The 26,927-nt window shown below is 46.9% G+C and overlaps 2 protein-coding genes across 6 annotated transcripts in view; one reads left to right on the top strand and one right to left on the bottom strand.

The window, feature by feature from the left end:
• Window positions 1–9,407: 9,407 nt before the first annotated feature.
• The window catches only part of ACAD8 (acyl-CoA dehydrogenase family member 8), a 675,944-nt gene continuing 658,424 nt past the window's right edge, over window positions 9,408–26,927 (bottom strand). Inside the window, exons 2-12 of the mRNA XM_050755982.1 lie at window positions 21,232–21,410; window positions 18,300–18,400; window positions 17,696–17,865; window positions 16,330–16,439; window positions 15,870–15,946; window positions 15,347–15,484; window positions 13,922–14,057; window positions 13,729–13,826; window positions 13,210–13,362; window positions 12,463–12,565; window positions 9,408–10,160 (exon numbers count right to left, since the gene is read on the bottom strand). Of these exons, the coding sequence (XP_050611939.1) occupies window positions 10,108–10,160; window positions 12,463–12,565; window positions 13,210–13,362; window positions 13,729–13,826; window positions 13,922–14,057; window positions 15,347–15,484; window positions 15,870–15,946; window positions 16,330–16,439; window positions 17,696–17,865; window positions 18,300–18,400; window positions 21,232–21,340 (1,248 nt within the window). The 5' untranslated portion in view covers window positions 21,341–21,410 and the 3' untranslated portion in view covers window positions 9,408–10,107. The remainder of the gene's footprint in view (window positions 10,161–12,462; window positions 12,566–13,209; window positions 13,363–13,728; window positions 13,827–13,921; window positions 14,058–15,346; window positions 15,485–15,869; window positions 15,947–16,329; window positions 16,440–17,695; window positions 17,866–18,299; window positions 18,401–21,231; window positions 21,411–26,927) is intronic.
• THYN1 (thymocyte nuclear protein 1) lies at window positions 21,578–26,609 on the top strand. 5 transcript variants are annotated; one of them, XM_050756006.1, is made up of 8 exons: window positions 21,578–21,638; window positions 22,019–22,095; window positions 23,610–23,788; window positions 24,548–24,616; window positions 24,971–25,063; window positions 25,636–25,731; window positions 25,942–26,092; window positions 26,414–26,609. In XM_050756006.1, the coding sequence occupies exons 2-8, from the start codon at window positions 22,053–22,055 to the stop codon at window positions 26,458–26,460; spliced, it is 678 nt and encodes a 225-aa protein (XP_050611963.1). In that variant the 5' UTR covers window positions 21,578–21,638; window positions 22,019–22,052; the 3' UTR covers window positions 26,461–26,609. The 5 variants fall into 5 exon arrangements, with proteins under 5 accessions (XP_050611963.1, XP_050611964.1, XP_050611966.1 ...); XM_050756007.1 differs by having other exon boundaries at window positions 21,583–21,642; XM_050756009.1 differs by having other exon boundaries at window positions 21,584–21,638; window positions 22,036–22,095.

The following is a 26,927-nucleotide window of genomic DNA, read 5'->3' as shown; positions in this document are numbered from 1 at the left end:
GTGTCTTTAGGGCTTATCACAGTGTTAGGCATCTAGGAGATACAAATAAGTTAAATTTAGTTGCATATTCCCATCCAGATTCTGCCCCAAATCCCAGCAGCGGCACTAAATGCTTACTGTATCAAAAGTGCATTTTTATTTTTCCAGGGGTAAGTTGCAGGCCAGCAGAGAGCTCTGTGCTTTTCTCCTCCATCATGCAGAGGTCCCTGAGCAATAAGAGAGCCTCCTATTCTTCCAACCATGGAAACAGAAATTTGTCTGGGAAGGAAGTAGGGAACCTGAAACACTTTGTAACCTGTTAAAAGCGTAACTGGTGTATTCATCCATTTTCACACAGCTGTAAAGATACTACACCACACTGGGTAATTTATAAACAAAGGAGGTTTAATTGACTCGGTTCTGCATGTCTGGGGAGGGCTCAGGAAACTACTACTCACGGCAGAAGGTTCCCCTTCTTCACAAGGGACCTTCTTCACAAGGCGTCAGGAGAGAGAGAAGAGTGAGTGCAGGGGAAACTGCCCTTTATGAAGCCATCAGATCTCGTGAGACTTACTATCATGAGAACAACATGGGGAAAACTGCCCCCATGATCCAATCACCTCTCAACAGGTCCCTCCCTTGACATGCTGGGATTATGGGGATTACAATTTGAGATGAGATTTGGGTGGGGACACAGAACTCAATGCTATCAGCTGGTTTCCAGGAGCCTTTCTCCTTTTGAGTGACCTAAATTTATACAGAAAATGCAAGGTCTGCTCTTTTTTGATGAATGGATAGGACAGAAAGTGAATCAGCACAGAGGCCTGGACAGTCTTTAAGTCTGTAAGCCCTCTGTGGATGTGTGGTCCTGTAGATGATACCTTAATCTTGATTCCCAAGCCAGGTGACACCACGTGGGGCAATAGTAACAGCCTCTTCCAGACCCTCTCTGCCACCTGAAGTCCAGTCAATAGCTGACTCCCCATCCCCAACTTGCTTGCTAACACTTGGATGAGCCAATGTCTCACCTGCTTTGACTGACTAGGAGAAGTTAGTCCTGAGTGGCAACCCTCAATTCTAAAAAGACAAGAAAACTGACCCAACAGAAACGTATTCTGGAGCCAGGAACTATCAATTCGTATGTCAGCTAACCACGAGAGCACCAGCTCTGAGATCATTTCAGCAGCTGTTATGCAGGGACTGGGAGAAGGGCGCTCCCTGGCTGTGCAGCACTGACCAGAGGAAGGCTCCTCAGGGAGACAGGACAGGCTGCTATGCCCTGCAGAGGCTGGGGCGCATCTGCTCCATGCAGGTCATCTGACCCTTGTAGTAAGAGTCCTTTCAGTTAAAAGCAGTGCATTTCCTGTTGTTTGTTAGACAGGTGTGGTTATTTTGCTTTAATGAAGCTTACAAGAAGCAAACGTGAGCCCAGTTTTTCTGGAAAGAAAAGATTAGGTCGACTCATATGCCAGGATACGAGCCAAGTGAAGGAGCCCGTGCTACCGCCCCGCGCAGGGTAGTGGCTGCTTGCCTCTGTTTTGTGTGTCAGCTCCTCAGAAGCACAAAACACTGCGGGCAAGTCCTGCTCCACCCGGACCTCTGGATTTTTACCAGCTTCCCCAGACGATGCTGATAAACACAGATCTGAGAACCATTGCTCTAGGGCACTGGTTCTAAAACTTAGCTGCAAGTTGGAGAGACCTGGGGAGATTTATAAAAGTAATGATGTTTAGGTCCCACCCTCAAAGGATCAGATTTGACTGGGATAGGGTGTAGCCTGGATGTTGAAGTTTTAAAAAAGCTTTTTTTTTTTTTTTTTTTTTTTTTTTTGAGACAGGGTCTTGCTCTGTCACCCAGCCTGGAATGCAGTGGCATGATCACAGCTTGCTGCAGCCTCCCCCAGACTCAGGTGATCCTCCCACCTCAGCCTCCCAAGTAGCTGAGACCACAGGTGCATGCTGCCACACTGGCTAATTTTTTTAAATTTTTTTTTAAAGCGACGGGGTCTCGCTTTGTTGCCCAGGCTGGTCTCAAACTCTTGGGCTCAACCAGTCTGCCTGACTCGGCTTCCCAAAGTGCTAGGATTATAGATGTGAGCCACTGTGCATAGCCTAAACATTTTAAATGTTTATTAATCAATTTAAAAAATAATGACAGTAACCCACTATCCGTTTTGTGAAAAGTTAAAAAAGTACATTTTTAGAAAATCAGAAATATTTCATTTTTTATATTTTTGCAGATGTCTAATTATCAGCCGTAAGAGATGATAGCTGGATTCTCAGGTCTGCTTCAGCATTCAGTGTGTGGTGATTTTTTTTAATGCCTAGGTTATTTATTTAACAGAAATAAAATCATGCATAGCAACTTATTACTAACAGAAGCCGTTTTATTATTCCCTTTTTTTTTTTTTTTTTTTGAGATAGAGTGTTGCTCTGTCACCCAGGCTGGAAGTGCAGTGGTGCGATCTCGGCTCACTGCAACCTCCACATCCCGGGTTCAAGCAATTCTACTGCCTCAATGTCCCGAGTAGCTGGGACCACAGGTGCATGCCACCATGCCCGGCTAATTTTTTTTATTTTTAGTAAACATGGGGTTTCACCATGTTAGCCAGAGCTTTGAGCCTCAGAAAGTCTTGCCTCTGGTCAGGCTTCTCCCTGAGGAATGCCGTGGAGCAAGGAGCTTCCTGACCCTGCCCTTGGGGCCTGAATCTCAGGCACAGAACCCCTCGCTTCAACACTGAAGCCCAGACCCAACCACCTATCTCACCACTGCCCTTTTCTCCCACCTTGCCTTGGCTCAAATCCTTGGTCGCCTGCGCTCTCCCCTAAGCAAGCTCAGAACTGTGGGCAGGGAGGGAAGTAATACTGGGCTGCCCCTGCACAGCCCGTCTGCAGACCTGCCTGGACGCCACAGCGCTCCCATGCCACCCGCGTGTAGATATTCCTCCCATCACCAACCCTAAGTCCTGGCAGCACGAACCGGTTTTCAAACTCTATAATGGCATTGATTCCAGAATGTCACATAAATGGATTACACAGTGTGCTGCCTCTGAGTTTGCCTTTTCACTCCCTGTGCTTCTTCATTTCTTTCTTTATTTTTTTTTTGAGACAGAGTCTCGCTCTGTTGCCCAGGCTGGAGTGCAGTGGCATAATCTCGGCTCCCTGCAACCTCCACCTCCCAGATTCGAGTGATTCTCCTGCCTCTGCCTCCCGAGTAGCTGGGACTACAGGTGCCGCCACCACACCCGGCTAATTTTTGTATTTTTAGTTGAGATAGGGTTTGCCATGTTAGCCAGGCTGGTCTCGAACCCCTGACCTCAGGTGATCCACCCACCTCGGCCTCCCAAAGTGCTGGGATTAGAGGTGGAAGCCACTGCGCCTGGCCGTGAGTTGACTTTTGATGGGGTACCTTCCTTGTTACTGTGTGAGATTTGCCAGTAGCTGCAAGAAGCGATCATTGCTGATGATCCCTTTTTTTCAGTCTTTTTCTATTTGTTCCATAAACACTGAGTTCCCTACTATGTGCCAGGAAGGCACTGAGGATAAAGAGATGAATCAAATATGCTTCTCAGACTCTGACGGCCTTGAAGTCTGGTGGAGGAATCTTACGCCCACACATTGGTTTACAGACAAAATGGAAGTTTCAATAGAAACTTCCAGATTTTCTGTTGAAGGACCAGAATTTCTGTGTGGGAGGCTCGGGATCTTCATCCAGGTGAGGGATGGGGAAAGTAGCCAGTGGACTGTCTTGGAGCATTGTTTATATAAAGAGTTGAAGCAATGGTGATGCCCATAGTGAAGTTGGGGAGGCGGAGAACTGAACCACACCAAATAGAGTGCACTAGAAATTAACCCCAGGCCCCATCTTTCCCGGGCAGTGATGGCTGCCTCAGGCTTGAGACATCTGCTCCTCTGCTGGGGTGGGAACTGGACATCCCTTTCTTTTCTGTGGGACTAAATATCCCCTAGTGGAGGAAAGCTGAGATTCCTTTCTGCTTGTGGTGACAGGAGGTGCGTGCTCGAGCACTCGCCCCAGCCCCAGGATGCTCTGGCTCCAGAGCCAGAGACTGGGTGAAAGGGGCAGGGAGCCGGGAAAGACAGGGACAAGGAGCCGATGCATCCACACTCGACACTCACACGTGGTGACAGAGAACCTGGATTCTGCCTGCAGTGTGGGAGAAGCTTTGAGGGCCCTGCCTTCTAACCTCAAAGAAGCTTTGAGGTTACAGTGACAAATTTTCCTCCACTCCAAGCAATGAAAAGACGTTCTGTCACCCTGGCTCATTCTGTCCCTCTTCATCCACCCCTTGGTGTCTGGGGTTTATTTTCAGTTGGAAGGACTGGCCAGTTGGGCCTCCCACTCCATTCTCTGGCCCCTGAGGGTCCCTCTCCTCTTCCTTCTGTTGTGGGTTACTAACCTGGAATTGCTGCGGTGGAGATGCACAGAGCCAGCCTGCTCCAGTCTGTTCACCGCACCACTGTGGCAGTCCCCCGTCCCCCTACCAGGTCTACACGGACACGGAGAGCTTCCAGCCACACAGAGGCTTTACTGACCACAATGCCCTGGAATAGAAAGGCTTTCTGAGTGCCAAAGAGGAATCAAATTTGTGGTAAGAACAATGCATACGGAAGTATTTAGGGCCAGGTGTGGTGGCTCACGCCTGTCATCCCAGCACTTTGAGAAGCCAAGGCAGGTGAATCACGAGGTCAGGAGATCAAAACCATCCTGGCCAACATGGTGAAACCCCGTCTCTACTAAAAATACAAAAATTAGCTGGGCGTGGTGGTGCATGTCTGTAATCCCAGCTACTCGGGAGGCTAAGGCAGGAGAATCACTTGAACCCAGGAGGCGGAGCTTGCAGTGAGCCGAGATTGTGCCTCTGCACTCCAGCCTGGCAACAGAGCAAGACTCCGTCTCAAAAACAAAACAAAACAAAACAAACAAACAAACAAACAAACAAAAGCAGCATTTAGACAATGCAAAGTTTATGGACAGTGGGAAATTCACTGTGAAGCTGACGAAGCTGAACTTCTGGGCTCCGAACCTGTGAAACCTGTATGTGGGCCCCTCCTTTTTTTTTCCCCTTTATTAGACAGGGTCTTGCTCTGTCACTCAGGCTGGAGTACAGTGACAAAATCATAGCTCACCGCAGCCTCAGACTCCTGGGTTCAAGCCACAACCTCCCACCTCAGTCTCCTGAGTAGCGAGGACTGCAGGTATGCACCAACACACCCAGCTAGTTTTTACATTTTTTATAGAAATGGGGTCTTGCTATGTTGCCAGGGCTGGCCTCAAACTCCTGGGCTCAAGCAATCCTCCCACCTAGGCCTCTCAAAGCACTGGGATTACAGGCCTGGCCTGTGTGGACCCCTTCTTCCTAGGACCCTGGGAAAAAAATCTTAGCAATGTGCTTATGTGCTTGTATTTTTGTAAAATTGGCAAAAGGGAAATGCATTCTTGTCATTTACCCAGAAGAGAGGCAGACCAGAAATATTAGGTGTTCAGCACCACAGAATGCCAGACACAATCTTCAATACCTTGAAGGTCTTTGGAAGAGTTGTGCTTTAGACCTTCAGCCTGCCACCGTGTGCGTCTAAGAAAGCCCTTTATTCTCTGGAGGGCTGTGTCCATTTATGAAAGAGGTTAATAACGCTAATATTGATTGAGAACGCTTTGCTTGACATGCTCTGTTCTGAGCCCTTTATTCTTCCTCTTGATTCACCAACCATGCTATGAGGTAGGAGCTTTTATGATCTCCAATATACACGGGGAAACAAGCTAAAGAGAGTTGTGGTAATTTTGCTTAAAGCTGAAAGTGACCAAGTGACCCAGCAGTCCATAGATAGTTTTTTGGATGAGCATAGAAATTGACCGTCTGGTATTAAAGCTTGAACCTTATATTTGTTTTATCTGAGTTCCCTCCTCAGAGACCTTCAGGCCTCTCAAAACAGGTGTCAAAGAACTGGAACTCACCAGATCACTACATCCAGACAGTGAGATGCCAGACTCCTCATCCATCACAATTGCTTCTGTGCCCCTTCCTAGTTCCTGCTTTCTTACACATTGTTCCATTTCTTCCCCGCTATAGGACTCCCTAGTTTTAGTCCCTCAGGGAGATGGGCTTGAGACTGAACTCCCATCTGCTCTGCTGCAGCAACTGTTTAAAGCTTCTTCTTTGTCATTACTTGTCATCTCAGTCATCGGCTTTCTGTGCAATGAGCAGCAGGACCTAGATTGAACCCCTGGCGTTTCGGTGACAAAGCCACACAATTAGTAAGTGGCAGAGCAGGCAATCAAATCTAGATGTAGGAGTCTGGATCCAGGGCCCAAACTGCAGCTGCTGGCAGCACTGGTAGTTGCTGTTTTACTCAATTTCACACTAGTATATCTTGAATGCCTACTCTGTGCAAGACCCCGCTCATGAAAACCGAGACTGATGCATGGAAAACACTTCGGAGGAATCTTAGTGTTTTTAAAAGTATCATCGGATCAGCACTCAAGTAAAAAAGGCATTTCTAATTTATCAAATCTATAAAGGAGGAAAAGTTTGATTGCTTAAACATCCGTGTGTGTGTGTGTACATTATATATATATGTATAAAATATATACCCTTAGATTTTCCTCAAAACTGTAACAATTGGAGGCAGTTGGAAGAATTATTAGGATTAAAACCACGTGGAAATCTAATTCTGACCTAAGTCACTGTGTTTTGACCGCAAGGCCTCTCACGCCTCAGAGCACAGTGTGTACGCCTTTGTTCTCGCTGCCTCCCACTGAAATTCTGTCTCCTGTTTCCCAGCCCCCAGTCCATTAGGTCTGTCCAGCAAAGTTGTATGTGGTCACCTGTATGTGTTCTGCACCTACGTGGCCCCTGACACACAGGCTTTCCTTAAGACATTTGTTGCTCTGCTTCTCTTGCTTTTATTTATGAAATAGACAAATGAACAATGATTATAAATTAGCTCAAAGTTCACGATGTTCTTGCTATATTTGTCAAATCCCTTGCCAGGGTACTGGGGAACTGAAATCTCTAAATACTGAGAGTGATACTGAGAAATGCACTTTTAATAACTATCATTTCACCTAAATCTTGTGAAGGGGACACATAGGAAGACATTAACATAGTGTTTGTTTTTGCTTTGGGTCAAAATAGAAGCTTTTCAGGACTGGAACGCCAGGAAGCAGCCTGACCACTAGTGAGGTCTTCAAGGTCCACAGCAGACAGGTCTGCATTTCCTAACGCTTGTCTTTCCTTCCACCTTCCACGTTCAGCGGGAATTGCCCCATTCCCTATTTCTTTTTTTTTTTTTTTTTTTTTGAGACGGAGTCTTGGTCTGTCGCCCAGGCCGGAGTGCAGTGGCCGGATCTCAGCTCACTGCAAGCTCCGCCTCCCAGGTTCACGCCATTCTCCTGCCTCAGCCTCCCGAGTAACTGGGACTACAGGTGCCGCCACCTCGCCCGGCTAGTTTTTTTGTATTTTTTAGTAGAGACGCGGTTTCACCATGTTAGCCAGGATGGTCTTGATCTCCTGACCTCGTGATCCACCCGTCTCGGCCTCCCAAAGTGCTGGGATTACAGGCTTGAGCCACCACGCCCGGCCTGACTATTTCAAGAACCCATTGACTGGTATGTCTTATCTTCTGTCTTGCCTCAGTCATATTCATCCCACATATGCGTTCCAGAATGCTCTTATGAATGAATCAATCTCCTATCTCCTGCCTTAAAATCCTTCCATGGCTCTCCACTGCTTACCAAACAAAGCCCCACCCTTGGCTTTCACAACTCTCCAAACAGATTCAGCTTCTATTTTCCTTCTGTCTCATGCCAACCCCAAACCACAATTAAACCAAAGTGTAAACGGCTTTTACATAAATCCTGTACTTTTCCTGGTCCTGGCTCCTTCCTGTCTGAAACTGACTTTCTTGATTCTAATCACACATTTTCACAAAATCTTTTTTTTTCTTCAGAGACAAGGGTCTCACTCTGTCACCCAGGCTGGAGTGCGGTGGCGTGATTGTAGCTCACTGCAGCCTCAACTTCCTGGGCTCACGCAATCCTCTCACCTTAGACTCCCAAGTATTTAGGACTTCTGGCGCAAGCCACCATGCCTGACCACATACATTCTCATAAAAAGCTTAATTTGAATCCCGTCCTCCCTCATCGCTTTTATAGATTGTTGCCTTCTCAGCTTTATACAGATATATCATTACCTTGCAATACAGCTCTTAGTTCCTCTCTTAAATAAGGCCTTGGATGGCAGAAACACATTTTAAACTTTGTAGTATACCCACACCTTGTCCTCCTGCAGTGCCCAAAAGTTCCTTAGTGTGCATTCAAAAAAGATAGCATTTGTTGTTGCTACAGACACATATTTTGTTCTCTCTAAACATTGGCTTGTGGTTAATGTCTTGCGTATTTTTTTCAATGGGGATGAGGGGATAGAGTAATGTAACGATAAGTTATAACAGAGTTCCCCAGGCTGGGCACAGTGGCTCATGCTTGTAATCCCAGCACTTTGGGAGGCTGAGGTGGGCAGATAACTTGAGGCTAGGAGTTTCAGAGACCAGCCTGGCCAACATGGTGAAACCCTGTTTCTACTAAAAATACAAAAATTAGTCGGACGTGGTGGCTTGCGCCTGTAGCCCTGGCTACTTGTGAGGCTGAGGCATGAGAATTGCTTGAACCGCAGAGGCAGAAGTTGCAGTGAGCTGAGATTGCGCCACTGCACTCCAGCCTGGGTGACACGGCGAGACTCTGTTTCAAAAACAACAAAAACAAAAAGCAAACAAACAAACAAACAAAATAAGGTCTCCTAAAGTCCCCATCTTTGAATCTTACTTTAATTCTACTTTTACACATCATAAACAATGCTTAGTTTGCAAAGTTATTAATAATTAAAGGAGCTTGCTTTTTAAAAGCCAAACTGGACGAGTTTTATTATTCCAAAATCCAGTTAAGTGTTTAATCAAATATAATTAAACATTTAAAAATAGTTGTAAAGGCTTACAGATAAAATAAAAATCAACTTTAGTAGAACCAGAGGTGGTGAAGGATAGATTTATCAATGTGATTAAAAATATTTAAAAAGAGGCATAGCTGGCCGGGCGCGGTGGCTCAAGCCTGTAATCCCAGCACTTTGGGAGGCTGAGACGGGCGGATCACGAGGTCAGGAGATCGAGAGCATCCTGGCTAACACGGTGAAACCCCGTCTCTACTAAAAAAAAATACAAAAAATTAGCCGGGCGAGGTGGCGGGCGCCTGTAGTCCCAGCTACTCGGGAGGCTGAGGCAGGAGAATGGCCTAAACCCGGGAGGCGGAGCTTGCAGTGAGCTGAGATCCGGCCACTGCACTCCAGCCTGGGGACAGAGCAAGACTCCGTCTCAAAAAAAAGAGGCATAGCTTCAGAAAAGGAAACAAAAACTCAAAAAAAATATTCAAAGTGTTTATCATGAAGAGAAACACTGCATACCATTCCTAGACCACAGGCTTCTTAATATGAAACCCAACGAATATTCAAAATTCGAAAGCCTCAGCCCTTGATATTTAGGCAGTCCAGAAGTAGAAATATACCCTAAATCACAGCTTAGGAGTAAGTTTCCCAAATATCCATTTTATCATGATTTACATTCAGAGGTGTGCTACCCAGGGAAACCTCCTGCATCTGCAGCTGTGGCACAGAAAACGACACAGACGGGAGGGCGCGCCCCCATTTCCCCTTCCCACACCTTTGCTCTAGAGTCAGGAAGAGCCTCAGTGAAAGTCCCCAGGCCCCTAGAGGAGGGATCCGGTGAACGAGCAAAGTGCAGACTAATCAAGATGAAGTGGATCCAAGAAAGGACTTTGGTTTGATGGTGAATCTTCACTGGTCACCTTTCTGGCATTAGGAAAACAAGGTAGCATGTGTTCTTCCGACACTTCTCACTGAGGCCAGCTCTTCTGGTTCCACTGGGGATTCTGCTCCAGTCTGAGACCCGATGCTGCTACCAACACACAGGGTGCAGGTCCTGCCCTAGAGGAGCTCAGCCCTGGGGTCTAATCCATGATCCCTTTGGAAGAAAGTGGCCCACATGGCACCACTCAACACTGACTGCGGTCACACTGAACTCCAGGCCAGAACAAGTGTGGGCTCTACTCCTGAAGCAGGCTTCTAGAGATCAGCATCCTCATCACTTCATTGCTACCTGTAAGAGGGAGGAAGAAGGAAGAATTTCATAGCAGCAAAGTCTGAGAGTTTAGTAAAGCTCTGACCAGGCTGCTCCAGGCCTAGCTCAGGGTAGCTGCAGATTTAAACCAGAATCATTGCTTTTAGCCTGGGAGAGATGAGATTTTTAGAGACTTCTCTACAAAGTACTGAAAAATGTCCAGAAATAATATTTACTTTTTAAAAAACTTACTGATAGTAAAAATGCTTATGTAAAGTTTAAAAAGGCAGAATAAAAACAGTATATACGAGATAATCCTAATTAAAATTAAAAATGTACCAACAAAGGCAGAGTAAAATGATTAAAAGGAGATATACCAAAATTACATTCTGGATGTGGAAACATGAGTGAATTTTTTTTTACTTTTCTTTTTCCTTTTTTTTTTTTTGAGACAGTCTTGCTCTGTTATCCAGGCTGGAGTGCAATGGTGTGATCTTGGCTCACTGCAAGCTCTGCCTCCCAGGTTCAAGCAATTCTCTTGACTCAGCCTCCTGAGCAGCATGTGCCGCCACATCCAACTAATTTTTTGTATTTTTTGATTTTTTTTTAGATGGAGTCTCACTGTCGCCCAGGCTGGAGTGCAACGGCACAATCTTGGCTCACCGCAACCTCTGCCTCCCTGTGTTCAAGTGATCTTCCTGCCTCAGCCTCCCGAGTAGCTGGGATTCCAGGCATGCACCACCACGCCCAGCTAATTTTTTGTATTTTTAGACAGTCGGGGCTTCACCAGGTTGGCCAGGCTGGTCTCGAACTCATGACCTTATATGATCCACGCGCCTCGGCCTCCCAAAGTGCTGGGATTACAGGCATAAGCTACTGCACCCAGCCTACTTTTCCTAATTTTATAAGGTTTTAACAATAAATACAAATTTCTTTGGTGATCAGAAAACTGATTTATAAAAGAACAAAAACATTTTCCCTGAAAGGCGGGTATTAATTATTTGCTTCACTTTTAGCAGTGGCCTTTAATGTAAAAAGAAATATAAACTCCCTCGAGCAATCAGTAGTTACATCGTCTCAAATAAAGCATAAATTGTAGATTTATCCAACAGTAAAGTCCATGATGAAACAAAGTGGTAAAGTGATAAATGTCCCAATTCTTTTATAAGTGGGTGATGGTGTGGCCTAAAATAAATGTTTTCCTGCTTATTATTGCAGGGTTGAGAGACAGTCAGAATGAAGGCAAAGTTTCCCATGCACATAAAGCTCTGTGAGAAAGCAATTCCAAGAGTAATGGAAGGACGAAGACTCTGGGGAATTCCGTTTGAACCCTGGCGACTGAGCCCATAAACATCTTTCTGGAATGAGGTTTGAAGCAAGCAGCCGTCTAACCTGGGGTAGCCTGTGACTCTGACATTAACACCAGAGTGGTGGGTCTCAATGTGTGGTTCTCAGACAAGCTGCGGCAACCTCACTTGAAGACTTGTTGGAGATACAAATTCCCAGGCCCACACTAGACCCTGTGGGGCAGAAGCTCTGGGGTTGAGGCCCGCAATCTGTGCTCCCATGCCCTCCAGGCGATTCCAGCACAGGCTGAGGTTTGCAAACAGTGCTGTGAAAGGGGCAGGGAAGCCCCATTATATAATGTTTCCAGCAAGGCAGCCTCACGTTGCTTCACTGAAGTCACTCGAAGAAGCCTCTGCTCCTCCTGCTTTTCCAAGAGTCGTGTCATTTCAAGACTTCCGCACTGGCCGTAGAGAGTGGAGACAGCCCAGCTCTGAGCCTGACCCCAGTGGCTTACACATTTCCTAGACAGCGTGTCTGTGACTACCAAGATACCCATATACTGATGGTTCATTTTATTGAAAAATACCCTAGTAATATTGAGACAGGTATCTTTTAGGCCATCTGGCTAATAATCAATATAGAGCTACTGATGACCATACGGGCTCACATTTGCCCTGTACATCACTGTTCTTGGATCCCTGAGGACCACACACACTATCACCTTAGAGAAAACCATGGCTGCAGTTTTCAACATGCTTTCTCATCCATCATCTCAGTTCACCGTTCTCGCAAATCTACAGAAGAGCAGTAGCAGAGTGATCCGATGCCCACCCACGGTGACGAAGCTGAGTCTCTGGACTCCAGGCTGGAGCTGTTTTTGTGCACCAAGCCCCTGCCAGAGCAGCTCTGTGGAAAGGGAGGGAGGAGGAAGCCTCGAGACAGACAGGGCTTGACTGGACCCTGAGGTCCGGGAGGCATGGGGACAGACACACTGGGGAAAGCAGCGATCCCGCCCCCGTTCTGAAGGAAGAGAATAACCCCTGGCAATTTTTACCTTCTAGAATCTGGTGGACCCTGGAGTCCCGCATGTACTGCTGAACAGCGTAATCCTTCAGGTAGCCGTAGCCCCCGTGCATCTGTAAGGCCTGGTTGCAGATCTGCAGGGAGACAGGGATTAGACGTCTTGGACTCCGGGAAGACTGTGGAGCAAGCAGCTTCCCTTCCTACCCCAGCCCATGATCTGGCAGCCCGCCGTAAACTAATGAAAGACCCACAAACAGCCAAGCTCAAACAGGGCCTCCACATTCTGTATGGTTAGAGACAAGGAAGGTTCACCTACTAAACTTGTCAGTCCCCACCAGACAGGCGACTCAAAGCCCTCTGGCCCTCTGGCTTATTACCTGCCACGCACAAGCTGCCCACGGCCACCCTGGCTGGGATAAGAAGTAGTTATGGTTCCCCCTAGCGGCAAAGCAGCCTCAGTGTAGCTCCGCCCTGACAATGTAAACACGGCAGAGTGCTAAATTTGGGCCGCTGTGAACCTTCCAAAGGTGGTGTCTCACCTAGAACACAACCAAACAATAGTGACGTAATGAAGTGTGTAATGGCATGCGGCAGACCTGAAAGCCAGCGATGAGAGCTCCCACGCAGGCCGCTCCTGGGTTAATTTATATCCTTCAGCTTAAGGTGATCCCCGTGGCATTCCAGAGGGCTTTGTTCCAAAGCTGACTCACGCCTCTCAAGACCCTGGGCCTAGCGGCTGTTCCCTGTCCACCCCAGCGGAGCCAGAGGAATCACTTACAGCAAAGCATTCATCTGTAGCAAAGAGCTTGGCCATGGAGCACAAGGCCACTGCCTCTTTCCTCTCTTCCTGCAGAGCCACTGCTGCGTTGCGGATCATCAGCCGTGCGGCCACCAGCCTTGTTGCCATATCAGCCAGCGTGAACTGCAAGTACTGCAGCACAGGGAGAAGAGAACCAGACAAGACTGAGGGGCTTAGACCAGCACCTGGTGCAGGAGCCTTACTGAGACATCTCTGAGGCACCTTTTTCTAAGTGATCCAAAGCTTCACAGTCTCTTGCTTTTTCTAGAGGAAATTTATTGCTTTATAAGTGCTAAGTCCACTTCACTCACCCAACACTCTAGTATCAGTAAAGATATCCTGAGAGAAGATGGACAGAAATAAAGCACAAGCTCTGGCAAGGACAGTGGTGGGACTGGCAGAGGAATTTCCTGGCTTCTCTCCTAGAAAATGTGGGCCCTAGAGCAGGTCCCGGGCTGCAAAGAGTGGAAAGCCATGTGGAGGCAAGGGAGAGGTTACCTGGTTACTGGCCAGAGGCTCTCCAAACTGCTTCCGGACCTTGAGGTGGTCTCGGGTGAGGATGACAGAGGCGTGGGCAGCCCCCAGAGAGCAGGAAGCTAGAGGGGAAGAGCGCCGACGTTCCAACTGAGCTGGAAAACAGCACTGCTGGACCCAGACTGCCACCTCCCTGCCGCACCCCTTCGTGTCTCACCAATATTGATCCTCCCTCCGTTCAGTCCTTTCACGGCAATGAGGAAGCCCTGCCCCTCGTCCCCAATTCTGTTGGCCAAAGGGACAGCACAGTCTTCGAAGATCACAGCTCGTGTTGGCTGGGAGTTCCACCCCACCTGGCAAAAATCAGGGACTGTGTGGCTGCCCAGCAATCCAGCAGGTAGGGCGGCCTTCCCTGGAGACAGAAGCCTGTGAGGTATGGGTTTCGGTACCCGCGACTTACACCCGCGAGAACTTAAAATGAGGAGAAAGAAAAAGTTCAGGTTTAAAGGCCTGTCAGCAGTCAGAAAGGTATCTGTTTCAGCTAAACATTTCCTAATGTATTAAGAGAATCTACTTTCTAATGTCTACCCTACCTGACTTACAAACACTTCTCACAAATTCTTTCAGGATTGTGACACCAACTGCCCTCAATTTCAGTGCCTCTAATTGAAAACCACAAACTATCTAAAATCTAGTTCCTTTCTGGCACTGAAAATATGACTGCCTTTACATCATTTCCTTGCTCTCTTTTGTTGATAGGATAAACCTCATTTCTAAGCCTTTTATTGAAGGTCTTCCTGCCCAGGAGTTAGCATGGGCTTTGCATGTGGGAGAAGCCTAGGAAATGGCTGCTGTGTTACCAGAGAAGGGGGTGTTAAGATGCATAACGCCTTGTAGTTACGGAGGATCAGGAAGGATCCTGTAGGAAAATATGGAAACCTGAGGAGCTGTGAGAGATACACTTAGGAGTCATTTCATCACCTGCCTTCTCTCACAAAGTCCCCCCATAACAGTACAAACTAGAGAGAGATGACCGCTTTCAGCATCTGGTCTAAACAATCTGAATGGGTCTTGAGCCCTTATTACCAATTACGGTTACATAATCACAGGTCTCCTGTTCATGCCCTGGCCATGGCGGTTCTTCATCCTAGACGTGCCTTACTTTTCAAAGCACTTATAGTACCTAAGTGTCCTTCTTAGGTTGTGAAATACCCACAATGATCTCCAATGAGTTTTACTTTATTTTTAATCAAAGAAGACAAAGGGACCACGTGCCTTCCATTACTGAGACTCGTGGTCAATACCAGGTCTTCTCTCAGTGTCTCTTCCGGGAGCAGCAAAGCGCAGCAACGTAAGAAGCTGGATAGGAACACAGGCCAAAAGCAGAGGCAGGGAGGTCGGAACACTGACTGACAGGTGGCTTGTAGACTTCACTGGCAAAAGCTGTCACTCTCCCCACAGGCCTGGTGTTTAACAATGCCCTATTATATTTTATACGCTCCTGTTGAAAATCCTAATAGAAACAACTGCTTCGAAGGTAGGTTAGCAAGTATGCAAACCTGTCTTCTGAAATAGCGCAGGAGTTGGGCTGGCAGGTGGCAGTCTCATAACCTGAATTGTTTCCTGTTCGACAGCCACTCACCTTTTTCTCCTTCTTGCCAAAGCTGAGGCCAGGGGTCCCCTTCTCAACAACTACACATGAGATGCCCTTGGGGCCTGGTCCTCCCGTTCGACACATGACCACATAGATGTCTGACTCGCCACCACCGCTGATGAAGGCCTGGAAGGGTGAAAGGGGTGCAAAAGGACCAGGGAATGCATGAGTTCTCACAGCATCTGGGAACACCACTGGGGTCCTCCTAACAATAAGGTCTAATGGCACAGAGACTGAGGAGGGGTAAAAGGTAGCTGCAGTGACTGCAGAATCAGAGATACAGTTCAACAGAGTATTAAAAGGATAGACAAAAGTCAATGAAATGATCTGGAATCAGAGTAGGAGAGAGAGAAACAGTGAGAATAAAGAAAGAGAAATGGGTCAGAGGTTCTCTTCCCAACACATAAAAATCCTATGGGAGTATTAACCCACAGATGTGAAGGAATCAGAGGATGTCAGGAGGAAGCTGGGAACAATTTCCAAGGTGCTCTGGAAGGACGCACACTAGTACCTTGGAGCCATTGAGGATGTAATGATCTCCCTGTTTCTTAGCGGAGGTCAGAAGAGAGGCAGCATCACTCCCGCTTCCTGAGGAGGGATCAAAAGGCAGCAGAGAGAAGCTGAGAAATTCAGTGAGGTCGAGGGAGCCCAGCACAATTCTATCTCCTAGGAAATCTTCCCTAAACAGACACTGCTCAGAGTGTGCCAATGCAAAATCCAGGTGGCCAAAGGAACGCTCTGTACTTGGTGGAAACTGGTCTTACCAGTCAGGCCACTGTCCACCTCCCAACACACCAGATAGGTCTCTTGGTCCTTGTGACATCAGGTCATAGGACTCTATTACTCCTCACCCAAACAGCTTGATAAACAGGGGCTCAACGTGTCAACAGGCTGGGAGGAGTGCTCGGTGACGCCGTCTGAGCAGGAAGCATCTCTCCCTGCTGTATCTCAGCGCAGTGTGGCAAACCCACCTGGTTCAGTGAGGCAGTAGGAAGCAAACTTCTCCATGGTGCAGAGCGGTGGGCAAAATTTGTGCCTCTGTTCCTCATTGCCAAAGCTATCAATCATCCAGGCACACATGCTGACAGGTACACCAAGAAGAAAAGACATTGACAGAAATAAAGATGGGAAAGAAAAAAAATTGGGGGAGAAAGGGAAAGAGAACAAAGGGCAGGGCAGTAAAGCTGAAGAGTGGGAGGGGGAAAGTCACAACTGGGAAGATTCTTTAAAGGAAAAGGCTGGATTAAAACATATTCCTGGAATAAGAACTACCCAGAGATAACCAGGCTGAGGCACTTCTCACCAGGATGTCTGTACTACTTCTAGTCGGGTTACAAGAGCCTCTAAAAATCAGAGAGTTATATGTACTTTCTATGAGTAGTTTCTATTACTTCCTCAACTCACTGGCAGTTCCATCTCCGGATTGAGGAAAAAAGTGAGGGGGCCAGGCGTGGTGGTTCACGTCTGTAATCCCAGCACTTTGGGAGGCTGAGGCAGGCGGATCACAAGGTCGGGAGTTTGAGACCAGCCTGACCAACATGGTGAAACCCCATCTCTACTAAAAAATACAAAAAAATCAGCCAGGTGTGGTGGCGTGTGCCTGTAATCCCAGCTACTCAGGAGGCTGAGGCAGGAGAATCGCTTGAACCCAGGAGGTGGAGGTTGCAGTGAGCCGAGATCATGCCACTGCACTCTAGCCTGGGCGTCAAAGTGAGACTCCATCTTAAAAAAAAAAAAAAAAAAAAAAGGAAAAAAAAAAGAAAAAAAAAAAAAAAAAAAAAAAAGAAAAGGGTGAGAGGACCCTGATTACTTTATTGGAGAAGTCTCCTAGTACCAGCTCAAAATAAGATTTCTGAGAAAGCTGGCTGACCTGATTCCCTAAGCAAAACACAGGACGACAGAATCAAGTCCAACAGGCAGCAGCAGACCTAGCGTGTACTTTTTTTTTTGTTTGCCCAGGCTGGAGTGCAGTGGTACGATCTCAGCTCACTGCAAGCTCCGCCTCCTGGGTTCATGCCATTCTCCTGCCTCAGCCTCCTGAGTAGCTGGGACTACAGGTGCCCGCCATCATGCCCGGCTAATTTTTTGTATTTTTAGTAGAGACGGGGGTTTCACCATGTTGGCCAGGCTGGTCTCAAACTCCTGACCTCGTGATCCACTCGCCTCTGCCTCCCAAAGTGCAGGGATTACAGGCATGAGCCACTGCATCTGGCCCCTGTAAGTCCAGTTCCTTGAGGACACTCAGCCTCAAAAGATCAATCTTTTTCCTATGAATTTGAACTCTCACAGTCAGCCCATGTGAGTACTTCATTGTGCCTTCCAAGCTTGGGCACTCACTTGTGGATGCTCATATAGGCTGTGGTGCTGGTGCAGCCTGTAGCCAAGGCTTCAAAAATGACAGAGGTATCAAGCCGTGACAGTCCAGACCCACCCACATCTGTTTGTACGTAGACCCCTCCGAAGCCTAGCTGGGCTGCCTTCCGCATCACATCCACCGGGAACAGCTCCTATGTACAAAAGAGAGCAGGGTCATCAGCAACTGACTCAGAGACGGCCTTCCTTCTAGAGGGTTCAATGAGGGGATTAGGATGCTTGCACATGGGAGAGCACACGAATTCTCTTAACATGCCTGTCTGTCATCCTACAGTGGTTATCAGTTAACATGGGTCCTGTAAAAACTTTTTCTGGCATTAAGAAGTTTCTTTTTATTATCGATAGAACTGCCTTAGTTTTATATCCAAATCTTTATTCAATAACAAAAAAGAGTTATGTACAAGATGATCAGGATGCCTTCTAGGAAAAATCATCCACTACCATATTCTTACTTGCAGTAAGAGTTGGTAAGTGGAGGAGACATTTAACACTTAGATTATTAGGAGACGAAGATAAAGGTCTGCCTGAGACATCTGTTAGAATGTCTAAGCACAAGAAAAACTCCTACCTTCTGGTCCCACTCTGCCATATTTGGAGCCATCTCCCGGGCAGCAAAGTCAAAGGCCACCTTCTGAAATTCTTTCTGCTCTTCATTAAGTCCCAGGGAAGCTGTGGGCAGGATTTTGCATATACTCAGTTCCAGGGCAGGGTTAGGGAAGAGTGTTGCCAACAAGAAGCATGAAGCTGTGAAACTGGATCTACTGTAGTATTTCCCATACACAGTACAGCCTTTAACAGCTAGAGAATGGCGTCTTCTATCATTATTCCACTTGTCATATGGAGAAAGGACAGTTCTCACACACATCCAGATCAACCTAGAACAGGATAGGGGACTTCCAGACATCTCTTATCCTAGACACTTAGTAAGTGCAGTTGTAGACCCAGAGTTCGAGGCCACAGTGCTAGAATTTTGGTTATTATAACTGACACTAAAGAGCACTATGGGCCGGGCGCGATGGTTCACGCCTGTAATCCCAGCACTTTAGGAGGCCGAGGCGGGCGGATCACCTGAGGTCAGGAGCTCGAGACTAGCCTGGCCAACATGGAAAAACCCCACCTCTACTAAAGATACAAAATTAGCTGGGCGTGGTGGCGCATGCCTGTAATCCCAGCTACTTGGGAGGGTGAGACAGGAGAATCGCTTTAACCAGGGAGGCGGAGATTGCAGTGAGCTGAGATCGCGTCATTGCACTCTAGCCTGGGGACAGAGCAAGACTCTGTTTCAAAAAAAAAAAAAAAAAGAAAAAAGAGCTTTATGGGAAGACTATGGTGCCACACTTGACAATAATTTACTTCAGTGCCTACAAGCGATGCAGTCCTTACAAAAGAACACAAGTGCAGGTGCCAGAGTCTGTTCCTCGGGACAAATCCGGGCATCAGTAATGGCTGGCTATGCAAACCTGGAGAGGGTACCGTGTTCTGTGATCAGTACTCTCATTAAAACAGGAAAGTCAGAAATCAAGAGTTCTGAGGATTAGTCATCGGGCTGCCTTGAGAAGCTCAGAGCAGAAACCTATGTTGGGTATTACTCTTACGAGCAGAGTTAGGGATAAACAACTCATGGTTCTCTGACCGGGGTCAGGCCATTTATTCACACAATTTTGTACAAGAGTTGCTGTTGCTGTAGACCATGGCTCAAAGATCATTCCCAAAAGAATGTTTATTGGGTGTTTACTAGGTAGCAGTGCTGGGGTTACAAAAATAAATATGATCCGGCCAGGCGCGGTGGCTCACGCCTGTAATCCCAGCCCTTGGGGAGGCCAAGGCAGGTGGATCACTTGAGGTCAGGAGTTCAAGACCAGCTTGTCCAACATGGTAAAACCCTGTCTCTACTAAAAATATAAAAATTAGCTGGGCATGGTAGAGTGTGCCTGTAATCCCAGCTACTTGGGAGACTGAGGCACAAGAATTGCTTGAACCCAGGAGGCAGAGGTTGCAGTGAGCTGAGATTGCACCACTGTACTCCAGCCTGGGCGACAGAGCAAGACTCCATCTCAAAAAAGTAAATAAAAAGATCCATTCACACAAAGGATGACCTCAATGGTAATAATGCATTTTATTTCAATCCTAGCAAGAGTTCATTAAATGCTAACAAATCTTCTTCTGTAAATAGCTACTTCCTAAAACAAATAGTTCAAGGAACCACAGGCTTAAGAAATAAATCTGAGTTGCAGTCTATTGGAAGTAAATAGTTTAATGGAAATCATATGCATAAGTAAACACGACATAACTACCTAAGTTCCCAGACGGAAATACACTATAAAAACAAAACAAATACCACCACTCATGAACTTTGCCAGTTACTAGCAGAGTTCAAGATGCCAATACATATACTAAAGAGGTAAAGCTAAATAGAAAAACAGTCCAAATGAAATGCGAAAAGCCTTTTACTGCAGAGCAACTCAAGTGTAAGCAAGATGCAAACAACAAAACCCACCTCTAAATAACTCCTTATCTGCTTTGGTATCAACCAGGGTAATCTTGGTTATCAAATTCTAAGTGCTAGGACAGGGCAGCACCTCTTGAATGAGTTTTAGGACATGAAGAAGAAAACAGTATTCTATGCCTTACTGTACTTTATAGATCTGATGTCTAAGGGACTTATTCTGTTGTAAAGAAAATTGTCATTTATTTAAAATAAATTAAAAATATTTTAGAAGAAAAAAGTGTTTATAAAGGTGCTTGGCAGAGAAGTCACAAACTGGCCGGGTCTCCACCATTCCTTGTTACATTCACATTATTGTTTAGAGCCTAAAGACACTCAAGTTTGTCGGCTCCGGTAGAGTCTCTCACTTGCAGTAATAATTATTTTTCCTGCATGAGTTTCAACACTAAAAGTGTCTTATAGCCAGAGGTATTAAGATACCACATCTTTGTGTGTGAGCAAATCTTGTATGACCTGGAGCTCTTGTTCAGCTGCGACCATCAGTACCCAGCCAGCTTCTTACATTCTCACTACCTTTATGACCCACTGTTATGAATTTAAAAACCAACGAGCCCAACAACAACAACAAAGTCCCAAGTTTCTTCATTTCTCTAAGCACCCGAGGGTGACCGGCCGCAGGAGGACCCGGGCGGGGGTGACCGGGTGGGGGTGACCGGCCGGAGGGGGGCCCGGGCGGGGGTGACCGGCCGGAGGGGGGCCCGGGCGGGGGTGACGGACCAGATGGGGACCTGGATGGTGGTGACCGACCGGAGGGGGCAGCCGGGCGGGGGGTACCGGCCGGAGTGGGAAGACGGGACGGCGGTGACGGGTCGGAGCTGGGAGCCGGGCCGGGGGTGAGCGGCCGGAGTAGAGAGCCAGGCCGGGGGAGTGACTGGCCGGAAAGGGAGCTGACGCCGGGCGGACTGGATGGAGCCGGGAGACTGCAGTCCCTCGCGAACATATGTCCGCCAGGGCTCTGGACACCTGTCCTCCTGCCCGCCCAGGAGATCCTTACGGTCGATGCATGAGCTCAAGCTCCGGTGGCCGGTCTGGACGAGGGCCCGGAGACCGCCGGGAAGGCAGCCGAGGCTCGCTCCGAGGCGCCGGCAGCCTGTCCCCAACATCACCACTGCAGCTTCGCGTTCAGCTAAAGGCCTGAAAGCCTCCGACCTCCGCTGCGCTCTCACTAGCTGTGCTTGCGACCCGGCACCGTCTGCCCCACTGCACCCTGGGGGTTGTAGTCCTCCCACGAGCCCTGACAACCCACGTGCAAGGTGGGCTCCAAAGGGGGCCACGACTACAATTCCCAGAAGTCCTCGGGGCCTCGGCGCCGCAGAGTCGCACCGCCCACCTAGCGCCGCGGGGTTACGCTGCACAGCCTCCGGCGCGGGGGAGGCGGACCGCGGTCACGTCTGCAGAGTGGTGGGTTTGTAGCCGGTAGATTACTTTATCATCTATATTGTCCGTTCAATTGCTCCTCATAATTAGCAAGGATAACAAGGTAACACAAGGCTTACTTACATTCACGCAACAGAAGTGTCTCTGTGGAGCCACTTTCCAGTGAACTGCATACTGAGAGGGATTTCTGGATGAGGACCAAGCAAAGAACCGAGAAGAGTTTAGGGCAGGTTATGCGAGACGGAAATGGCGCAGATAACGGAGGGAAGGATTTGAGGGGCTCAAACACTGTCTGTGTTTCGCAAAAGTTGGAGACATTCTAGGCTGCCTCTCGTTGCCCCCATCTCGCTCTGCGCGCGTTTTGGAGGGCATTAGATTCTTTCTTGTGTCTCCGTTGATTCCAGAATCTTCCGCACTTCAGTCTCCTGCAGGGTGACCATGTCGAGACCTCGGAAGAGGCTGGCTGGGACTTCTGGTTCAGGTGAGCTGCCCCCAGGCTGCACAGAGGCAGCTCAAGCAAGAACCTTTCTCGAAGAACGTGTTTAACACTCTTCATTTTTCACTCCCTGCTTGTTGAGAGAACCCTTTGTGATTTTTTATTAACTTAATCCTTAATCACTCTCCATCTTCTTTACGTGTCTCACCAAGCTCCTACTTAAGAGTTACTTTTTCTTGTTTATTCAGGCAATGGTTGTGACGCACAAAGACTGTTTGCGATACCAGGTGGCGTGCTAAAGAACAGAAATCCCCTGGTGGCGGGTAAACTGCAAACGTGATGGGGTTCAGAATGGATTGCTACGGTTGTGGAGGGAGGAATCACAGGAAGGCCTCGAGAAGGACGTGTAATTTGAGCCCAGCCTTGAAGAATGGGAGACTTTCCATGGGCAAAGTTTAGTACTAAGAAAACGTGAGGTCGTTTTTATATTCACAAAGATGGATGGCACTCTAAGTGGATGGAGGAGGAGGAACATAGGAAGGTGCAGGAAGTACCTCTTTTGGTAATGACAGGGGTTCCAGATACACTACAGTACATTGCAGTTATGTATCAATATGTGGTGTTTGCAGTGTGCCTGTTAACTCCTAAGGGGCCATCAGGAAACTAGGTTAGGAAGGTATACTGGGTTCAGAGCATTAGATATCCATAAATAATATTTAATGACAATTGATGTAGGGACTTTGACTAAATTCAAAGGCAGTATAGTCATTCAGTAGCTTCAGACAGACCTCAGTGACAGGTGCTGACCTCATATCTTGACTCCGCCATTACTGGATGTGTGATCTGGAGCATGCGTCCCAGATGAAGAGTACATCTCACAGGTTATGTAGATAAACCAAGTTAAGGTTAGGGTAACACACAGACCTTGGGCCCTGTCATATAGTAATCAAACTTAGCTACTGAATGTCTACTGTGTTCCAGGCACATTCTAATTGTCTTGGGATGAAATCGAGTCATCACCATTTCTACAATGTCCTGAATGAACTGTTTGTTTCAACTGTTACTGGCACCTTCAAGGAGCAGAAAGGAGACGGGCCATGAGCCACAGTGAGCAAGAGGGGAAGAAGCATGAGATGAGAATAATGCTTTTATTGAGCATTTATTGTAATGCCAGGCATTGTCTAGGCCTTTTGTATTATCTCATTTAAGCTTCAAAATAGTTGCAAGTAGGTGCTTAGTTTCCTTTTTCCTATGCAAAGGCATAGAAGAGAGAGTGAGGAAAGGAAAACATTGACTACTGTCAGGACCTTTAATCCTGAACAGCCCTGTAAGGTGTTCTTATCCTACTGAATACATAACCCAGAAGATATCCTGTAAGGTAGGTATTCTTGTCTAATTTTTATAGATAAGGAAAGCTTCTTAATGGTAAGATTAAGGTCCTGCAGCTGGTAATGGATCCATGATTTGAATCCAGGCCTGACTCCAAAGCATAAGCTTTTTCCATTATGAAACATTGCCTCTAACAAGCATGATCTTTTCTTTTGCTTCTCCTGTTGCAGACAAGGGACTCTCAGGAAAACGCACCAAAACTGAGAACTCAGGTGAGGCATTAGCTGAAGTGGAGGACTCCAACCCTCAGAAGACTTCAGCCACTAAAAACTGTGTGAAGAATCTAAGCAGCCACTGGCTGATGAAGTCAGAGCCAGAGAGCCGACTAGAGAAAGGTGTAGATGTGAAGGTGAGATCCTTGACCTGTCTCCAGTCCCTTCATGGTGGTTTTTAAATGGGGTTCCATCCCCAGCTTCTCTTTGAAGGGTAGGAAAAAGGTAAAAATGAATAAAATCGGCAGGGTTTATTATCATCAACTGGTTTATGAACCTATCTAGGGCAGGGGTTGGCTAACTTTTGCTACAAAGGGCCAGATAGTAAATTTCGTAGGCTTGTGCGTGTTAGTCTGTGTTGCAACCCTGCCCTTGTAGCAAGAGAGTGGCCAGAGATAATACATAAACAGCTGTGGTTGTGTTAAAGTTCAACTTTAATCACAAAATCCAGCATGGGGTTAGATTTGCCCTGAAGGCTGTAGTTTGCCAACCTCAATCTTAGGTTACCTTTCTCTGACCACCTGCCATGCTCCTAGGTGTCTCCCTGCCAACAGTTGATGTATATTTCAGGGAATTTAATATAGCCTCGGAAAAATATAAGCAGAAATATTATAGAAGAAATATAAAGTGAAATGCAGGTATCCAGCAGATTACTTTATCATCTAGATTATCCATTCAGCTAATCCTCATAATTAGCAAGGATAACAAGGTAACACAAGGCTTACTTACATTCACCCAACAAAAGTGTCTCTGTGGAGCCACTTCCCAGTGAACTGCATATTTCCTCTATAGCCAGTGGCCCCTCTCACTGATGGGGAAGGAACTGTCTGCTTCCATATATGCTTACTAACTGGCCAAGGATTGTTTAATGATTGAATTTATTTTCTCTTGCCTAGTTCAGCATTGAGGATCTCAAGGCACAGCCCAAACAGACAACATGCTGGGATGGTGTTCGTAACTACCAGGTAAGAGGGTAAGGAGGAGGTTCCCTGAGACCCAGGTGGGATCAATGCCTGCCTCCTCCTCATGACTTACTCAGTAGCAGAACCTCTTGGCCAAGGTTGCCTTTTTCAGAACCAAACCTGATAATGTATTTAAAAATGCCTTAAGTGTGCCGCATGAAATCTGCAGTTTGCCTGTGTTCTGGCCAGTGTCCTGGTAAAAGTCTGGGTGTCCTGGCAAAGGAGAAGGACTTTCTAATGAATTGAGAAGTGCAAACAAGAAAAACCCATCTATTAAAAGCAGACTTGATGTCTGCTAAAAGCTAGACCTTTCCAGCTGACGGGACGATAGTTACTCTTTCTTCTCCCCTGAGACAGGCTCGGAACTTCCTTAGAGCCATGAAGCTAGGAGAAGAAGCCTTCTTCTACCATAGCAACTGCAAAGAGCCAGGCATCGCAGGACTTATGAAGGTTAGTTGGACAGGTTTTGGTGTGAATCCCTTTCCCTCCAGGGAGACTAACTTAAGTAGATATAAAGGGATACACCTTAATTAGGTAACAAAAAAGTACACTCCCCCCCACCCCATCCCCCTTGTACAGGAGTAGGGAAAAACTGCCCTGGCCCGTCCCTATATGACAACAACTGAAAACAAAGCAGGCCTTCATTTCAGGTCCCACCAGCAGACTTCACTCCACCTCTAAGTCTTCATCTCACTTGAAAACAGGCCTGATAGTAGCTCCTCCAAACTTATCAGGATAAAATTACTAACTGTGCAGGTGGGAAAAAAACAGTGGTACCAGTAATAACCTTTGCCATTTGTTTTTATAGCATATTTTTATGATTTTTGTAAAAACAGAGTTGATTTCCTAGTCTATATATTAGACTTTATATTATTTGCAAATTTCTGAGCCCCCATTGGCTCTACAGCAAGGCAGATGGGGTAAGAACGTTCAGGGTAAGAAATGAAAGTTGGATATGGATTAAAGATTGGCTGTGGAGCTGACTGCAGGCAAATGATTCAAAACATTTGTTTTGGTTTCAGATCGTGAAAGAGGCTTACCCAGACCACACACAGTTTGAGAAAAACAATCCCCATTATGACCCGTCTAGCAAAGAGGACAACCCTAAGTGGTCCATGGTAAAGACTCTGCTTTCCATTTCATGACAGGGGAAGGATGAACAAGGGGAGGGAGACGGTTGGGCTGACTGTAGGTCAAGGTACACAGCCCGGCACTTACTCAGATGAGGCGATACTGACGAGATAGGAGCTTCCTGCAGGCGGTTAAAAATACAGTGGGCAGAGTCAGCCTAGACACATCTTTCTATCATGTACACTATTGTCACATAGGTGGATGTACAGTTTGTTCGGATGATGAAGCGTTTCATTCCCCTGGCTGAGCTAAAATCCTATCATCAAGCTCACAAAGCTACTGGTGGCCCCTTAAAAAATATGACTCTCTTCAGTCGCCAGAGATTATCAATCCAACCCCTGACCCAAGGTAAGAGTGGGCCCTCTCCTATATCGTCCGTATACCAGAATGACCTCATGAATTCCCACTTACTAGCTGATGAAACTTGGGCATGGTACTTCACCTTTCTGTCAGCGTCCTCACCTGTAACATCCATGAGGGAGGGAATGTGGCCTGAGTTACCTGTTAGTATTACCCAGTACTCTACAGTGCTTGGCACCTGGTAAATAGTTTTGAACGAATGACTGCTCGCCTTAGCACCACGTAAAATGTACCTGTGCCTGGCACAACTTTCCTGTTCAAGAGGAGACATTAATACCTAATTCTTCCTTTTTCCTTTTTTTTTAATAGAAGAGTTTGATTTTGTTTTGAGCCTGGAGGAAAAGGAACCAAGTTAACTGAGATATTACTGCTAGAATGGGCAAGAAATTACTCCAAGACAAAAGAAGGTGTGAGGGGGGGGCTTGCTTGTTATGCTCACCTGGGCTTGCGTAGCTAAGTAGTTTTTGTGTACTTTTTTCAATAAAATAATATCAAAGTTGAAAAACTTTTCTTCTAAAACCACACTGAGTGCGGTGGGATACCCCCCGCTGCAGACCTCTTACCTCCAGGCGGGCTCCTCTGGCCGCTCCAAGATGCAAGGCTGCCTCCGCCATCTTTCTTCACGATCACTAGTAGTTCTGTAGCAAATTGCAGGATGTAGGGCTGAGACCCTCAGTCTGGTAACACCCACTGGAATGAACTTTTCTTTCTACACCAGCCTTGCTCACCTGCCCCTTACATCATCTGGCTCCCACAGAGGTTTAAACCATCCCATGAGCAGTTCTAGGTAAATTGCCAGATAGGGATAAGAACTGAATTCATT

This window comes from Macaca thibetana, chromosome 14, assembly GCF_024542745.1.
Source record: "Macaca thibetana thibetana isolate TM-01 chromosome 14, ASM2454274v1, whole genome shotgun sequence".
Classification (NCBI taxonomy): domain Eukaryota; kingdom Metazoa; phylum Chordata; class Mammalia; order Primates; family Cercopithecidae; genus Macaca; species Macaca thibetana.
The sequence above is the reverse complement of the archived record's forward strand: the minus strand, read 5'-3'. Positions and strand labels throughout refer to the sequence as shown.

Bases quoted from the DNA above. Each gene is read 5' to 3' on its own strand.
- THYN1 (XM_050756006.1), top strand. From the start codon at position 22,053: ATGTCGAGACCTCGGAAGAGGCTGGCTGGGACTTCTGGTTCAG. The intron at 22,096-23,609 runs GTGAGCTGCCCC...CTCCTGTTGCAG, and splicing joins GGCTGGGACTTCTGGTTCAG to ACAAGGGACTCTCAGGAAAA. The intron at 24,617-24,970 runs GTAAGAGGGTAA...CCCCTGAGACAG, and splicing joins ATGGTGTTCGTAACTACCAG to GCTCGGAACTTCCTTAGAGC.